Consider the following 17,429-nt stretch of genomic DNA (forward strand, 5'->3'; position numbering starts at 1 on the left):
AAAAATTAAATTGCATGTGTGGCTTTTATTCTATTTTTTTATTTTTTTAAATTTTTTAATGTTTATTTTTGAGAGAGAGCACAAGCCACGGAGGGGGCCAGGGGTTGGAGGGGGACACAGAATCTGAAGCAGGTTCCAGACTCCAAGCTGTCAGCACAGAGCCCGCCTCGGGGCTCGAACTCCCAGACTCTGAGATCATGACCTGAGCCGAAGTTGGAATCCCCCAGGTTCCCCTCTTCTGTTTCTTTTGGACGGCACCGTGTCAGTCCTTGTGTGCATTGAGCTAATGTCTGCCCACCTCTTACAGGGAGCTGCTTTTTACTCCAGGATTTAGTTTAAGGTCAAGGCATTCGTGAAATTAGGTTATTGTCAAAATTCCTTGAATCACCCAATAAAGTGAAGAGTACGTGGTTGTTTTTTTTTACTAACTGGTTCCAGGAATGTTTGTGCGCCTGAATGTTTGGTGTTGAAAGCAGTAGAATGAGAGTGTGCTGGCCGCTCTCCTTTTCCCTCCAGTGCCTGTGCGTCACCGTGTGCGTTAAAGGCCCACATCCCGCAACTTCTGTCTTCTGCCGTTCAGTTCTTGTTCTTGGCTCTGCCTGCCCCCTTCCCCCGTCACCTCCATGTCAGGACGTGGGGCTCTGGGGTCTAAGGCTAGGACCGCTGCACCAGAGCCCGTCCTCAGGGAAGGGGTGGTGTCCTCCACACGGGACTCGGGTCCGAGCTGTCCCCGTGTCCTTCCAGCCACACACACGGGGCCTGGCACACAGCGGCTGCAGGGTGAGCCTGGCTGGTCGGGTCGTCTCCCCGTGGCTTGCACCTTCGTGGCTAGCCCTTGCCCTCGCGGTCTTTGCAGAGCGAACCTGGTGGACCTCCAAAAGAAGCTAGCAGAGCTTGAACTCGATGAGCAGCAGAAGAAGCGGCTGGAAGCCTTCCTCACCCAGAAGGCCAAGGTCGGAGAGCTCAAGGACGATGACTTCGAAAGGATCTCAGAGCTGGGGGCCGGGAATGGCGGGGTGGTCACCAAGGTCCAGCACAGACCTTCTGGCCTCATCATGGCGAGAAAGGTGAGAGGCGGTGGGCCGGGGCGGGCCCCGCACCCCTGCGCAGTGCCGCCGCATGTGGCGCGGTGGGCCTCTGCCTTCTGATCGGCTCGGGGCACTCGCCCAGGCCCACGGAGAGCCGGCCTGGGTGGCTGCTCCTCCTTGACCAACCGCCGCCTTCCAAGATTTCAAGTCACGCTCCCTGAAACGTCGGGACTGGGGTACAGTGGCTCTGCCTCCGGCTGGGAGGGCGCGGACCCTCCCTGAGAGACGTGGGGGGTGGAGAAGAGGATGCTGTGCCCATTTGGGGATGGTGGCTCCTGTACACACAACCAGGGGACTCTGTGTGACAAACTATTCAGCTCACACAGCCGTGGCCCGTTCTCCGTTAGTCCCACATGGCGTCCTCAGAACCCTGACCGCCCCGCCCCCGGGGGTCCGCGCGGGGCCGGCCTTTCCTGCGCTTGCCACACGCCCTGTCTGCTGGGATTTAGCACTGTCGCCCCTTCTCCGGCCCCTGGAGCACTGGCCTGTCTTTCTGTCCCCTCCCCACAGGCAGCCTTTCCAGAAGTCCCTGGCTTGCCGTCACCCACGGTGCAGGGAGTAACAAGGCAGATGTGGGACTCGGGGCGCTGGGGGAGCCTGAGAACACGGAGCTGGGCAGAGTTGTCGCGAGGGACCAGGGTGCCCTGCGTCTGCACGGGCACTGCCAGTTTCACAGCTTCCCCGCGCTTCCAGAAATCCTTCAAACCAGAAAGCTAAGCTGCTCTCGCATAGTGGGGAGAAGGACCTGCAGTTTCGTTCCCCGTAGATTGTGGCTTCTCTTGGTCGTGTGGGCCCCGAGCGGCTGCGCGCTCAGCACCGTGTCGGAGTGGGGCTGTGGCCACCGGCCCTCGGTGAACATGTGGAACAGGCCGTTCGCCTCGCAGCCACGCATTTCGGGGCTGTGGCTCCACAGTGGTCCGGGAGCTCTCTTAGCCCATCCACGGGGGTCAGAGCTCCCTTAGAATCCATCCGGAACGGCTCTTCACCCAGGAGCCCTGTCTTTATTCAGCTGCGCGCACAGACAGGAAACTGATGTGGCAAAGCGGTTTTTGGAAAAGCGGCCTCGGTCATTCCCCCCATCAGCCTGGGTGGGTTCTGAGTTCCCGGATGCTGGGTCTGAATTTGTGCTTTCTCAGTACAAAGCTTATTAGATCTGCCAGTGCAGCCTGGCAGTGGGGCCAGAGTCGAGGCCTGGGGTGGGCCTCTCCGGGGGCTGCCACCCCGTGTCACCGGCATCTCTCTGGTCCCTTTGGTCGGCAGAGGGAGAGCAGGGAGCCTGGCTGTGCAAGCCCCCAGTGTGCAAGCCCCCAGTGAACTGGTCTGGATGTCTGCAGTCACGTTTGATCATGAACGTTTTCTTGGCAGAAGCACAGTGTTCTGACCCCTCGTGGCCCAGGCGCCGAGCCTGCATGTGTCGGGCCAGGAGAGGCCTGCAGAGAGCGGGGCGCATTTGGTCCAGAGTGCCTTCCTGGTGGGCTCGTGGCTGAGACGAGTTTGTGCGACCCCCGTGCACCTGCTTGCCTCCACGATGGAGGTGCTGTGGCGTCTGGAAGGCCATGTCGTGGTACCGGCTGCCACCTCTCAAGTGCCCGCCCCACGGCATAGGCAGCGTCCTGTCTTGGTTTAACTGGAGCACATGAGAAACCTGCAGCCAGGGGAGTGGGGGGCAGCCTGTGAATCGGGTGGGGCTGACCCCTCTCAGGCCTGCCCTTTGAGGCTGTCCCTGACCTCCTGGGAGCCCTCAGCCTTTGGCCTCCAGAATTAATTTCCCCCTTTCTCTAGCTTGCACCTCCTGGCTCCCCATCCCGCAGTGGAAATCGTCTCCTCATGCCCCGGGATGGTTTGGTGTTGGGTTTGAATGCCGAGCACCAGCCTTATGTAGTCTGTGGACCTGGGGTGGGGCGCGCAAGGCGCGTACATGCGTGCTGGTGTTTAGGGAGCCCGGGCCCAGCTTGGACCCGCCTGCTCACCGGCCACGTGTGGCTGGGAGCAGGATTTAAGCTCGCAGCACCGAGGCCTGCCCCCACCCCCGAGGTTGGCGTTGTGAGTTGTGAACGCACGTGCCCAGAGACGTGCCCCTCGCTCCCTGACCCTGCTTTTCCCCAGACGAGATGTCAGCAGGCTGGCTCCTAGCTGATCTGGAAGACTCTCTACAGGCCCAGCTATGTGCCTGTTTGCCCGCGTTCTCTACGGCCTCCTTCCTGAAAGCCTCTGACTTCCTGTGGCCTTACTTCCCACTAAAGGCCCCAAGCACAGGCACCCGGGACCCCCGGCGTTCTGTCTGGTTCCGTCTGCTCTTCCTGTTCTGCGCAGCCCCTAGCACGGTCTTTGGTCTGCGGAGCCTTTGAAGTTCTTGGTCGGGGGCCGCAGCGTCCCGGCAGCCGTGCTGGTCAGCCGTGGCCACGGGCGTGAGACCGTTGGTCCACAAGGTGCAGCTCGTGCAGACACACGTGCGCTGGCCTCGGACTCGGGTGGGGACATCTCGTTCGTGTGGAAACAGTAACGCTTCGATACACCGCACTGGGTGGAGATAGTGAGAAGTTCATCTCCCCCGTTTCCGCGCACTTTTCCAAGGCGACAGCAACAGGGTTTGAGGCAACACGCGGCCTGGTTGTGTTTCTGGGGTGTGGCACTGGCTGACGTCACCCTGCATTGCGCACCCTTGGCCTCCACAGGTCCCTCTTTCTGAGCTTTTGAGGGGAGACCACCTGTCTCCCGTGTAGACAGCCGCGCTTCGTTTTCACAGCTGGCGTTGTCACCAGCATGCTGTCTGGGCATCACCTCACAGCTGGTCCCGGCGAGGAGGGAGTACCCCAGCGTCCGAGAGGGTGGCCGTGGGGACGGCGCGGTGCCCAGGCTCGTGCCCAGAGCTGGCCCCTGAGGTGGCAGCAGCAGCTCCCCAGGTTTGGTGGGGAGGGTGAGGCGTACCAGACACCGTGCCACCATGACCCGCCGCTTAAGGCGGCCAGAGTCATCGGCATGAGCTGGTACCATGTGCCCCTCAGAACCGGGCACTCACCCCTCAGTGCCCTCAGTCCGCTCTTTGTCCCCCCCTCCCTGGAACACCTGCTCCCTGCCACGCCTGGCCGTCCAGGCCCCCAAGCTGGTCGTCTCCCCTGGTCCCTGTCCCCTCCTGATGACAAGCCGCGTCCCCTCCGAGTAGGTCTTCGCCACCCCCTGTGCCCATCCCAGGGATCCCAAGCAGATGTGTGGCGGGCTTGGACACCCTCGGTCCTTTCCCGTCTTCCTGTCCCAGCACGACGGTCGTGGCAGCCAAGCTCCTCGGTGGCCGGGATGGGGGACCCCGGCCTCCGCTCTCTCCTGGCGGGCACTGCCCGTGGTGCTTTGCCAGCTGCGCTCTGCGCCTCTCCAGATGCTCCTGTGGTTTCTCTTGAACGTCGAAGTGACCATCCCCTCTGCCGACCTGAACTCGGGTGAGGGGGAGCTGGGCCCCTCGGGTGGCGGCCTGGGGCTCCCTCCATGTGGAGACGGGGTCTTAAGGGGCAGCCCCCTGGCTGCGAGGGCCAGAGGTCATGGCCGTCCTGGGCTGGGTCCGCGTGTGACTTGGGAGGAGTCCTCTCCATAGCTCCCCTATACCCGCGGGAAAACGTTTGCTCCATCTAGGTTTGTTTTACAACAGTGTTACTGAGATGTACTTTACATGCCTTACTGTTTAGCCATGGGGGGTGGGGTGGGGGGTTGGCTTCCTCCTCCGCTTACCCTTAACGTTTAATTTTGAGAGAGACAGAGACGGAGTATGACCAGGGGAGGGGCAAAGAGAGGAGGAGACAGGATGAAGCTCCAGGCTCCGAGCTTTCAGCACAGAGCACGCGGGGCTCGAACCCACAAACCGTAAGATCATGACCTGAGGTGAAGTTAGACACTTAACCGACTGAGCCCCCCGGGTGCCTAAGCTGCCTCCCCTTAAAGTATATGTAATTCATCGGTGTACATTCACAGAGCTGTGCGTCCACCACCACCGTCTTTTCTAGAACATTACCTCTCCCCAGAAAGAAACCCCATTTCTGTCAGCAGTCACACACACGCCCCCGCCCCCCGCCCCAGGACCCCCAGTCCCTTCCCATCCATGGAGGAGCCTGTTCTGGACGTTTCACTCACGTGGACTCAGACACGTGTGGCCTCCCATGTCTGGTTCCCTCCGTGAGCGTCGTGTTGAGGGTCCATCAGGGGGCGGCTGGTGTGGGCTCCTCGCTCCTGCTCGCGGCCGAGGGACGTGCGCGTGCGCGGTGGACGCATCTAAGGGACGTGCGCAGTGGACATTATCGTCTGTCGGCGTGCGCGTGCGCGGTGGACGCACTTGAGGGGCGTGCGCATGCGCGGTGGACGCTGGATGGCTTTCATGTTCTGGCGATCGTGAGTCCTGCCTGAACATGGGGTGCGAGTTTGTGTGGATGTATCTTTTTGGTCCTCTAGGCATATGCCTAGGAGTACACTGCCGTTTTGAATGCTGTCATGAGCACATCAAGGGCAGGGGGCCATAGCCACCCCCTGCCTGGCGGCCCTCAGAGGCCCGGTCGCCAGCCCCCTTCTCTCTCCCCGCAGCTGATCCACCTGGAAATCAAGCCGGCCATCCGCAACCAGATCATCCGCGAGCTGCAGGTGCTGCACGAGTGTAACTCGCCCTACATCGTGGGTTTCTATGGGGCCTTCTACAGTGACGGCGAGATCAGCATCTGCATGGAGCACATGGTGAGCGCGGGCGGCAGGGGGCGAGTTCTCAGACTCAGCACCGCTGTTCCCATGGGTCCCTTCCGGGGACGTTCCCAGCGGTGCGCTTCCGTGCGCGCAGGTCCCTTGTTCTCCGCCCCCTTCCAGCCTAGCCTCTCGTGGCTGCGTGGAGGAAGCACGTGCCCGTGGGGGAGCGCGTTGGACACCCCTCGGTGGTGGACACGGCTCTTTGCGGCCCTTCCCAAGCGGCAGCGCGTGGCATTTCCTCAGGCGAGGCGCGGGATGAGGTCGTGAAGCTGGGATCGCCGGGCCCAAGGCGTCCCACAGTTTTGATCCATGTCCCCCAGGTGCCCTTTGAATAGTGGGCTCCGTTAGAGGTGAAGCCCCTCTGGCCCCTGCGCAGGTCTGCGGTGTCGGGAACTTCGGGGTGGAACGGGGCGCCTATCGTTTTTCAAGCCACCACGGCTGACTCTGATGAGCCCCCTTGTTGAGAAACCGTGACCTTGAACGTCAGAACTGGGTGGGATTGGGTGTGACAAAAGCAGAAGTGGTCAGAGCGGAGGGCCCTCGGAGGAAGTGCCGCCGACCCCGCTCCGAGCCGAGCCTGTCAGGTGTGGGGCTGCCTGCCTGCCCTCGGCCCTCCAGGCCCGGCCCCGGGGGGCTCTTGCAAAACCAGGATGCTGTGGCCTTAGGCACGGCAGCTTCGGTTAGCCTGCACCGTCCCCTCTGTCCCCTCCAACCTCCAACGGTGTCGTAACGCGAGTAGGAAGTGATTTCAGCAAGTGGCCCTGAGGGATGCGGCCGGAGCGCCTGCCGTGTGACAGTGCAGGACGGGTGGCGCCTGCCCCAGGACCCGGCGTCAGGCAGCACCCCGCCCGCCACTCCCTGCCCACCAGAGCCAAGGCTGAGAATGGTGGTCAAGGCTCGCCTCCACCTCCCCTCCCTGCTGCCCCTGAGCGCGGTGCGATTCCTTCCCTTTGGAAGAGGCCCAGTGGCCCCCCGGCCCCCGCTTCTGTTCTCGGTTTCCTGCCCAGGCACCTGCACGCCGGCAGCTCGGAGGACAGGGCCGGGCCGGGGACCCTGACTGCCTGTGCTCATCCTCTCCCTCTATATGGTCCTGGTCAGGGTTTGGCTTGATTTCGTTACAAGAGTAGGAGGGCGGTAGAGCGAGCGTGCAGCGCCCAGCGAGGCTCCTGCTCCGCCTGCCTCGGGGCTGCGTGCTTGGAGGAAGGCGGCCACTGGTTTTACGGTTTCGGAGGAGCCTGCAGGAGGGGCCCTGTAGGCAGGGAAGGCGAGGGGAGAGGCCCGGGATAGTAGCAGGGGGGCCTAGCCCACCGCCCTCCTGGTGTTTTCATGTCACATGATCCCCCCCAGGGCTTCCTGTCTCTACATCAGTCACTCGTGTGCCACGTTGGGCGACCGCCTGGGGTCAGGCGTCCACGCTACCACTCACCTCTTATTGGCGTGAGTGCGGACGAGCTTCTTCCCCCTTCTCCTGTAGGGCTGAGGGGAGGGAGGCCGGCTTCTCGCTGGCGCCTGGAGCCCTGGGCAGAGGGCGAGCCGTCTCCTGTGTCCAGCTGGGTAGACGGCGGCCCCAGCTCGCGGGAGTGGAGCCCTGCCTGGCGACGAGCATACAGGCGCGGCCTCACCTGGCCGGCTGGGGTGGGCGTCTGGGGCTTAGAAACAGCAGGCCTGTGGTTTCCCAGTGGCCTGAAGCTGTCGCTGGGGCCACCCCGGGCATGGAGCCCACGGACAGTGGGAGGCGTGAAGGCAGCTTGCTGACCATTCAGACACACTTCTTGGTGTTTTGTGGGGTCTGAAGGATGTGTGCCCACGTGGTTCAGCACTGAAAAGTCCCACCTCCGCCTGGAAGGGAGAGGCAAAGGGGGACCCCCGCCCAGGCCGAGGAGGGAGGACATGGCTGACGTGGCATGTGGGCCCTGAGCAGGCAGGTCCCAGAGGTAACGGGAGCTTGCTTAGGTGCGTTCCTTAGACTCTGCGGTTCCCTACGAGTGTGGATGCCCATGTAAGTATGCAGAAAGATCTGGAAGAATAGAAGTCACACATCAGGGGAGGCCGGCCCACTCTCCAGGGGACTGGGGGCTTACTTACTTGCAGGTGGGGGCTCTATGAGGAAAGTAGTCCCGTGGCTTCTGCTTGATGAGGGTACCGTGTCCAGAGCGTGTACAACACCTGCCCACGTGCGGCGTGAGATTCGGGGTCAGACGCCCAGTTGTGCTCTCTCCACCACTTCCTGTCGATGTGACCTGAACAACTTAGCTGAGCGCAGACCAGGGAGGTCTCATCTGTGACTGCTCCTGCCCCAGGGGACTCTGAGCCACGTCCGGGGGACGTGTGTGGTCTGCAGGACTGGGCAGGGCCGGGCCTCCCGTGGCCTCTGGGGATGCATCCCCTGGACGTCCTCGTTTATAAACCCGTGGCAGGTCCGTGAAAATTAAAAACGAAAGAAGCTGTGTTAGAACCAGGGTTATATTTTAAGATTGGTCGGTAGCACAAAGCCCAGGAGGGCTGGAAGGAGGCCCCGCCTGCAGGCCGAGACGGCTCAGCCAGGGCGTCCGGCCCTGGGGGTTTCTCCTTGGCCACGGCCATCTGGGCACCGGCCTGCATGCTGGGTCTGGAGCTAGTCAGGAGTCACATGCAGGTTGTAGAAGCGTCAGCGTGCATCGAGTTTTCTAGAACTTCCCACCCTCGGTCTTTCTCACGGAGCACAGCTCGGGTAGAAGTGCTGGAGATGGGAGGCCCCGGCATCCCTGGACTTCAGGCTCTCCTCCCTGCATCCCTTCCTCTTGCTTTGAGGAAGCCATTTGGCTGTAGGTGGCCCGGAGCCGCTTGGTGGAGAATGCATCGGCCCAGAGGCTTCCCTGCCTTGAGCTCAGATGCTGGCCCCCAACGCTTGGCACTTAGTGGGTCCACCTTGCATCGCAGGGGACGCAGTGGGCATGTCCTCGGAGCCCCATCTAGGTTTGCTCTCCAGGTTTGCTGTCCGGCAGCCTGTGGATTTAAGGCCATGACCAGGGCGGGGTGAGATGGGGCTCAGCCAGGTAGGATCCGAGCACGAGATGAGGCCTGGGGGGGAGGGGGGGCCGGGGACCGTGGGCAGCCGTGCGTCTCCTGCGCTGGCACCCCGGGCCCCTGCTGCCGGGGCTGCCCCAGCTTGAGGGAGGGGCCTAGGCCCCAGAGTTGGCAGCCCCACTCCATGTGCTGCCGCCCTCGCTGCCTAGAAGGACGGGGCTGTCCTGAGCCCCCCGAGGAGGCAGGGGCCCAAGGGCATCCTGGCTCTTGGCCAGAGGGTGGCGTCTGGCTGTGGTCTGGCCTCTGTGTCCTGTGGAGGAGACTGAGCCCCAGTTCAGCAGGAAGCGGGGAGGCGCTTTGCTGTCCTGCCTGCTGCCCGGGGTCCCTCGGGGACGCCTCCTCCGCGCTGCAGGCCCCGCCCGGCCCACTGCTGAGAGCGGCTGCTCTGTTCCCCTGTGCCGACCCTAGGACGGCGGCTCTCTGGACCAGGTGTTGAAAGAAGCCAAGAGAATTCCCGAGGAGATCCTGGGGAAGGTCAGCATCGCGGTAAGTGTGCGGGCGCCGCGGGCCTGGGCTTGCCGCTGACTTACGCGGCCCTGCCCCCTCCCCGTGGCCGGAGTGGGAGGTGCCGGTTCCGGTGGCTGCGGGCAGAGCAAGGGCATCTTTGCGCGTTAGACGGAGGGGTGCTTCCTGCCCCGCACGGCCCCGGTGCCCCTTGGGCGCTGCCCCAGCGCCGTCCTCGCTCGGTGAAGTAGCCGTCAGTGTGCGGGGCCTCAGTGCAGCCCAGCTCGCAGGCTCTCAGCAGACAGTGCCCCTCATGCCGGGCGGGGGCGGGGCCTCATGGCCGTCCCTGCCACTCATCTCACTTGTCCCCACCTCACGTGGGCTCCCTAAACTTGTCTCAGACAAGTGGCCCCTTGGGTCTGCTCACCCCTCCTGGGCCCCCCTCCTCGCAGGTCCTCCGGGGTTTGGCGTATCTCCGGGAAAAGCACCAGATCATGCACCGAGGTGAGCGGGTGTGGGGGGGGGCCGGGGGGGAGGACGGGGGCCTGAGGGCTGGGCCAGACCCCCTCACCTGCTGCTGGTTGGCCCTCAGATGTGAAACCGTCCAACATCCTCGTNGGGGCCGGGGGGGAGGCCGGGGGCCTGAGGGCTGGGCCAGACCCCCTCACCTGCTGCTGGTTGGCCCTCAGATGTGAAACCGTCCAACATCCTCGTCAACTCCCGAGGGGAGATCAAGCTGTGCGATTTCGGGGTTAGCGGCCAGCTCATCGACTCCATGGCCAACTCCTTCGTGGGAACTCGGTCCTACATGTCTGTAAGTCTGTCTCGGAGCCTAAGGGCGTCCGTACCCTCCCCTCTCCTGTCATCTCTTCCCTGTCTTCCAGAAGCTTCTCAGAATTTCTGCTTGTAGTTCTTGGTAACACACTTCACTGGATTTTTATTTTCCGTTTGAATTGTGTCTTTGTCTCGTCATTCGGGGTCTTTTCTGGAAATACCTGCCTCATTCCTTCTATCAGTACTAAGAGGCTAGTGCAGGGCTGTGATCAGAAACTGGCCCTCGGATGTTTCTGGAAACTTCTGGGGGATCTAAGGAGCAGATTCTGAGAAGTTAGTCTTGGGATGGCAGTGGAAAGGGAGGCATCGCTTTGGCTTTTCCTGGGCTGATCATCCTTTCCCGAGGGCGCCAAAGATTCGGGCCTCGAGCGCTATTTCGGCGCCGGCCAGGAGGCTCGCCGTCCCAAGGTGGTGGAGAGGGGGACGGGATTGCTTTCTCTCCATTGCCAGGTCTCGGGGTGGGGGGGCCGTGGACAGGGGCCGGGAGGGGGACGCCGGGGTCCAGCTGCCCTCTGGGCATTTCCTTGCTTTCTCCCCCGACAGCCGGAGCGGTTGCAAGGCACGCACTACTCGGTGCAGTCGGACATCTGGAGCATGGGCCTGTCCCTGGTGGAGCTGTCCATCGGAAGGTACCCCATCCCCCCGCCGGATGCCAAGGAGCTAGAGGCCATATTCGGCCGGCCCGTGGTTGACGGGGCAGAAGGAGAGCCTCACAGCATCTCACCACGGCCGAGACCCCCTGGACGCCCCATCAGTGGTATGGCCTGAATCTGGAACTTTGGACTGGACAGGCAGCGTTACCGGCACGGGGGATCCCGGGCACCTGAGGCTGTGGGGACGGCCCCCCGGACCCGGGCCTGTCCGGGGGCAGCTGCATGTGTTACCAGCTGCGGGGCATCTAGAAACTAACCTTTCGGGCAAGCTGCTGGTTGGGTGTTTTTCCGGCACTTTACTCAGAAGCGCTCAAACACAGAGAGGGGCCCACGAGGAGTGGCTGGCGAACACCCAGCGACCCCCCGCCTGGACTGTGGCGGACACTCTGCTGTGTTTGGGCCAGGCCTTCAGAAACCGAAACTGACTCGGCTCAGACTTCCCCGGGTGGCCTGTCTGGTTCAGTCCCCACACACGGTGCGGGAGGGGACGGGAGGCTGGGGGTGCTGGGGCCCCAGAGGACTCTCCGTGCCCGCGGTGGTCACCTGTGTGGTAGGGGGGCTCCCCAGGGCCAGAGAGCTTCAGGCTGACCCTTCGACCATTTTGGAGGGGGGAGGGGGAGGGTCATGGCGGCGTAACTAGGAAGCAGCGCTCAGGGCTCTGCTGTCTCTAAGTCAAGTGACAGGAAGGGAGTGGAGTGAGTCTGAAGGAACGTGCCGGGGACGGCAATGGCCTGTGCACTTGCTTGACCCCAGCTTTACGGAGAGAGACGTCACACACCGCGTGACTCACTGGCTTAAGGCGTGCGATTCAGTGGCTCTTTGTGTCTTCACAAGGCTGTGCAGCCATCGCTACTGTCTAGTTGCAGAACATCCTGTTATGTCAAAAAGAAACCCTGTCCCCATCAGCCGTCACCCCATCCCACCCTCGCCCCCATGAGCCCCTTCCCGTCCGTGGAGGAGCCTGTTCTGGACGTTTCACACACGTGGACTCACCCCGCGTGGCCTGTCGTGTCTGGTTCCTTCCCCAAGCGTCGTGTGTTCAGGGTCCGTCCGTGGGGCGGCAGTTGTGGGCGCCTCGCTCGTGCTCACGGCTGGGGGACCGCGTTGTGTCCCCTCACTGCTCATGGACACGAGCAGCCCAAGGGCGATTGGCGCAGTACTTGCAAGCCTGGCTCCTCTCCTTTCCTGGCGCCACCATGGGGTCCAGTGTCATGGTTTCCTCCCGCTGCCATGTGTCCTCGGGCCCTGGCTCTGTCCCTCCCAGCACCAACTCCCAGATGGCATCGCGGGCATTCCGCTGAGGCCCAGCCCCAGCTCACGTGCCCATTTCGGGACGGGACAGGAGGCAAAAGTCCAGTGGCCAAACCCAGCCCTGGCCAGCAGGGCCGAAGACGAGGATCAGCTGCCCCCAGCCGCCCATTCATCTGGGCAGCGTTTGGGGCCTGATGCTGCCTTCACCCGTGGCCCTGTGCAAGGTCACGCTGCTGTCCTGGCTCGTGGTCAGCACCACCCCCCACCCCCCGCCTGCGCACCAGAAAGCAGGGGTTGTGACTTTGGCACAGCCTGGAGGCAGCACCGTGCCAAATGTGTGACTTCTCAAAAATGGCTCCTGTTCGTTTTGGCGTTTTGTTTTGTTTTGTCACCGGAGGTTCGGAGGAGAGGCTGCTTTCCCAGGGAGGCAGGCTCCATAGTGAGGAGCACGGCCCAGGCGCCTGTGGGCCAGGCCTGTGAGGGGGGACGAGCGCTCAGCGGACGCCTGCCTCACCCCTGCGTCTGTGTCTGCCCCTGCAGGCCACGGGACGGACAGCCGGCCGGCCATGGCCATCTTCGAGCTGCTCGACTATATTGTGAATGAGGTGCGTACCCGGAGCCCCCAGCGCGGCTGCCCGGGCGCTGGTTAGGCCGTTTGGCCTGACCTTGCCCACGTTGCCCAGAAGGGAGTTCCTGACGCGGCTGGAGCTGGTTGCCGGGGCGGGGGGGGGGCGTTGCCCTCGTACACGCGAGTAAGCCGCGGGCCTGCCGCCAGAAAGGGGCAGAGTAGGACCAGAGCCCAAAGCCCGCCCTCTGGGCTCAGTCCGATCACCCTTCCTGGGCATCCCGTGGGCCGCAGCATGTTCTCAGTGGCCCTTTTGAGTCAGGGCGGAGACACGGGGCGTTGAGTGGGCAGGGTCTGCGATGACAGAACAGGACGGGCTGGCTCTGCTGACACAGTCCTGCACCTGCAGCCACGCCCAGGCCCAGTGAGCACGTCTGTCCTCCTGGGGATACCCGGCCCCTCCCACCCCTGCTGGGAAGAAGGCGCTGTGGTTGTCGCGGGGACAGTGGGCCCGCAGCCTTCCCCGATGGCCCTGCCCGCACACAGCCCACCCCGCCCAGGCGCGCTTACCTTGGCTTCCCAGCTTCTAGGCCCAAACCTGGAACTAGGTGCCCCCCAGTGGTCCCAACCCCCCCCCCAGCGACGAGTGTCCCAGATAACATGACACACATCTGTGAAGGGGTGGGTCCCGTCCTCCCCCCTACAGCCAGCTGTGGTCCCGAAACCAGACCTTGCCAAAGAACCCTGGAGGAGCATGGCCGAGTTGGCAGGGCGGTGGGGAAGCGGCCAGAAGATTGGATGGGGAGGGGCTCCCCTCTAGCAGCGTGAAGGGATTGGGGTCAAGAGAGGTGCCTTCCGAGGGGCCCCAAAAAGTACTGTGCTGTCCCCACGGGCTAGGAGGCGCCTTTCCCCGTGATTCCAGAACCATCCTTGGGTGTCTGACCCCCACCTCTGTGTCCCCCACAGCCACCTCCCAAGCTGCCCAGCGGTGTCTTCACCCAGGACTTCCAGGAGTTTGTAAATAAATGGTAAGGTGCCCCCGCCCCCAGCGCAGTCTCGGGGCGGGTCAGGGCCGGGTGCCAGGCCACCAGAGGCCCCGCCTGCCTACGCCCCGGCAGCCGACCCAGATGCGCACTTCCTTCCTGGTCCGGGGCCGGGCCCCTCTGCTGGGGCTGATGGGGCACTGCCTGGGGGTGCTGGTGCCTGGGGGGCACCAGCACCCCAGAACCCAGATAGGTTCCCTTGAGGCCGCTGAGTTGTGGGCTCCAGCGAGTGTCTCCAGCTTGTCCCCAGAGCCCAGAGCAGACCAGGATCTCAGGCCATTTGGAAATCATGCTATTCCCGCCTTGCCTTCTGCCAGCAGGCACCCCAGTTTCCTAATCTCTCAAGCCCTGTAACCCCATCTTCTGAATGAGCCTTCCGAGTTGCTTTCTGGCAAGTGGCCAACTTTTGCTGCATCAGTCTGGGCCTGGGGTGAGCAGGCCCCAGAGTAGGAAGGGGGCTCAGGGCCGCCCCCTCACCCCGAGGGCAGCCCTGCTCATCGGGAGGAGTGGGCTGTGCCTGGGGCCTGCATCTCACACGGGCAAACCTGCCCCTGGTGGCGAAGGCGCCCCTGGCCCTTTGCATAGCCTCCGGCCAGCTTGCTGCGGCTCTGACCTGGTGATCTATAAATGCTTTACGCCCGCTGATTTCTTCTGTGTTTGAGCAGCTGTCTTCAGGGGCGGTGCTGCTGCTCTGAAGGAAAAACTTGCATCTGACATCTGGCCGTACTCCCGGATTGGGGGGATTCATTAGCAGCGTAGCTGCAGTTGCTTCTGGGCCTCAGATTGGGGCCCCAGCCTCGCACCGTCCCTCTTGCCCTTTGCTCCCCAGGGGTCATGCCCTTATGGCAGGGGGTGGCGGAGCGGATTCCGTGCCTGGCCTCGGATAGGGGATGCGCTGACCCACCATGGCTCCGCTCGCACGTCCCCGTGGCCACCAGCTAACCGCCTTCCCCCGTCTTCCCCTCCAGCCTAATTAAGAATCCAGCGGAGCGAGCAGATCTCAAGATGCTCATGGTGAGTGACCCGCTGATTCTGGGCCCCAGGGGGCACTGGCTCACCACCTGGCCCGGCCCTCCTCGGCCAGCTCTGGTGTCCTGGGGTGCTTGGGTCCCCGCAGGTCTCCTTGCTCCACTGGCGGGGGTGGCTTAGAGCAGCCGTGGACCCCTCGGCTCCTCACGGGACAGAGTGGCCCGATGTGCCCGTGGTCAGGGTGTCCCTGCAAAGTGCTGGGCCGGCCGGCCCCGCAGATCCGGGAGACACGGTGTGCGGCGTCCTTGAGAATCCAGGGGGACGTCCACTCCCCTCCCCCCAGCAGGGTGGGGGCGGGGCAGCGTGTTGTGACCTGTGGCCTCCGAGAGACTCGGTGTTTGTCTGCACTCGCCGTCCGCTGCCGGGTCTCCTCAGCCGCCAAGCCTGGGGCGGCCCACCCGTCACGCGTAAGCACGTGCTGGCGACGGCCACACGTGCTGGTTCTGTGTGTGGGATCGAGCCTCTCGTAGTTACCGGGACAGTCTTTCCAGTAAGGGGCCCGGCCTTCCTGCTTTCTCCAGGCAGCCGCCGCCTCAGGCCCTCCTCCCCGGGGGACGCGCCCCGGGCCCCGCCCAGCCGGCCTGCCTGCTTCCTGGGGTCTCCGCCTGGGCACCTCCTCTCTCTGAGGTGCCCCCAGACTCCCTGTCCCGTCTCACCTCTGTGAGCTCCGGTGACGGCCGGCATCTCGTGCTTGTGGGCGCCGCTGACCGTAGCAGGCGGGACGGCTGTGCGTGCGCGGACTTGGGGAGGCTTCACGGTCCTCCGAGGGAGCTTTCCCGGTGACGCGTGTTAGAGGCACGTGTGACGTCACAGGCGCCTGTTCGTTGTAAAATATGCAAAAGTCTGTGAAATAGAGAAACTCCTGGATATCGAGGCCCCCGTGGGGCCCCGGGGCTCTCGGTCCCAGCTAAACCCTGCCGGGGGGCCACCCCCTGCCCCGGGGAGGGGGGCAGCTGGGGCTGGGGTGTCCTCTGAGGAGANTGTACCCCCCTCCCCACTGCACGCCGGGGACCTCTGGCCCTGAGCTGCACCCCCCTCCCCCTGCATGCCGGGGACCCCTGGCCCTGAGCTGCACCCCCGTCCCCCTGCATGCCAGGGACCCCTGGCCCTGAGCTGCACCCCCCTCCCCGCTGGGGACCCCTGGCCCTGAGCTGCACCCCCCTCCCCCTGCACGCCGGGGATCCCTGGCCCTGAGCTGCACCCTCCTCCTCCAGGACGCCCGGGACCCCTGGCCCTGAGCTGCACGCCCTTCCCCCCTGCACGCTGGGGACCCCTGGCTCTGAGCTGCACCCCCCTCCCCCTGCACGCCGGGGATCCCTGGCCCTGAGCTGCACCCTCCTCCTCCAGGACGCCCGGGACCCCTGGCCCTGAGCTGCACGCCCTTCCCCCCTGCACGCTGGGGACCCCTGGCTCTGAGCTGCACCCCCCTCCCCCTGCACGCCGGGGATCCCTGGCCCTGAGCTGCACCCTCCTCCTCCAGGACGCCCGGGACCCCTGGCCCTGAGCTGCACGCCCTTCCCCCCTGCACGCTGGGGACCCCTGGCTCTGAGCTGCACCCCCCTCCCCCTGCACGCCGGGGATCCCTGGCCCTGAGCTGCACCCTCCTCCTCCAGGACGCCCGGGACCCCTGGCCCTGAGCTGCACGCCCTTCCCCCCTGCACGCTGGGGACCCCTGGCTCTGAGCTGCACCCCCCTCCCCCTGCACGCCGGGGATCCCTGGCCCTGAGCTGCACCCTCCTCCTCCAGGACGCCCGGGACCCCTGGCCCTGAGCTGCACGCCCTTCCCCCCTGCACGCTGGGGACCCCTGGCTCTGAGCTGCACCCCCCTCCCCCTGCACGCCGGGGATCCCTGGCCCTGAGCTGCACCCTCCTCCTCCAGGACGCCCGGGACCCCTGGCCCTGAGCTGCACGCCCTTCCCCCCTGCACGCTGGGGACCCCTGGCTCTGAGCTGCACCCCCCTCCCCCTGCACGCCGGGGATCCCTGGCCCTGAGCTGCACCCTCCTCCTCCAGGACGCCCGGGACCCCTGGCCCTGAGCTGCACGCCCTTCCCCCCTGCACGCTGGGGACCCCTGGCTCTGAGCTGCACCCCCCTCCCCCTGCACGCCGGGGATCCCTGGCCCTGAGCTGCACCCTCCTCCTCCAGGACGCCCGGGACCCCTGGCCCTGAGCTGCACGCCCTTCCCCCCTGCACGCTGGGGACCCCTGGCTCTGAGCTGCACCCCCCTCCCCCTGCACGCCGGGGATCCCTGGCCCTGAGCTGCACCCTCCTCCTCCAGGACGCCCGGGACCCCTGGCCCTGAGCTGCACGCCCTTCCCCCCTGCACGCTGGGGACCCCTGGCTCTGAGCTGCACCCCCCTCCCCCTGCACGCCGGGGACCCCTGGCCCTGAGCTGCACGCCCTTCCCCCCTGCACGCCGGGGACCCCTGCTCCTGAGCTGCACCCCCCTCCCCCTGCACGCCGGGGATCCCTGGCCCTGAGCTGCACCCCCCTCCCCCTGCACGCCGGGGACCCCTGGCCCTGAGCTGCACGCCCTTCCCCCCTGCACGCCGGGGACCCCTGGCCCTGAGCTGCTCCTCGTAGGAACTGGCAGCAGCGCGCGGCTCTGAGTTACTTGAACCGAAACAGCAGCACAGCTCCGTGTCCTGCCACAGGAGCCACACGCCACAGGCTTCAGAGCCTCACGTGGCCGGTGGCTGCCGCAGCAGATAGACCATGTCGGGAACTTAACTGTCATCAC

At 64.5% G+C, this 17,429-nt stretch overlaps 1 protein-coding gene across 1 annotated transcript in view; it reads left to right on the forward strand.

The window, feature by feature from the left end:
* Positions 1–968: 968 nt before the first annotated feature.
* Positions 969–17,429, forward strand: part of MAP2K2 (mitogen-activated protein kinase kinase 2) — an 18,221-nt gene continuing 1,760 nt past the window's right edge. The window contains exons 1-9 of the mRNA XM_077746445.1: positions 969–1,067; positions 5,652–5,798; positions 9,279–9,356; positions 9,767–9,818; positions 10,004–10,128; positions 10,692–10,905; positions 12,593–12,657; positions 13,584–13,645; positions 14,629–14,674. Coding sequence (XP_077602571.1) covers positions 1,056–1,067; positions 5,652–5,798; positions 9,279–9,356; positions 9,767–9,818; positions 10,004–10,128; positions 10,692–10,905; positions 12,593–12,657; positions 13,584–13,645; positions 14,629–14,674 — 801 coding nt within the window. The 5' untranslated portion in view covers positions 969–1,055. The remainder of the gene's footprint in view (positions 1,068–5,651; positions 5,799–9,278; positions 9,357–9,766; positions 9,819–10,003; positions 10,129–10,691; positions 10,906–12,592; positions 12,658–13,583; positions 13,646–14,628; positions 14,675–17,429) is intronic.

Source organism: Crocuta crocuta, unplaced genomic scaffold (genome assembly GCF_008692635.1).
Source record: "Crocuta crocuta isolate KB4526 unplaced genomic scaffold, BGI_CrCroc_1.0 scaffold110, whole genome shotgun sequence".
In the NCBI taxonomy this organism is placed as follows: Eukaryota; Metazoa; Chordata; class Mammalia; order Carnivora; family Hyaenidae; genus Crocuta; species Crocuta crocuta.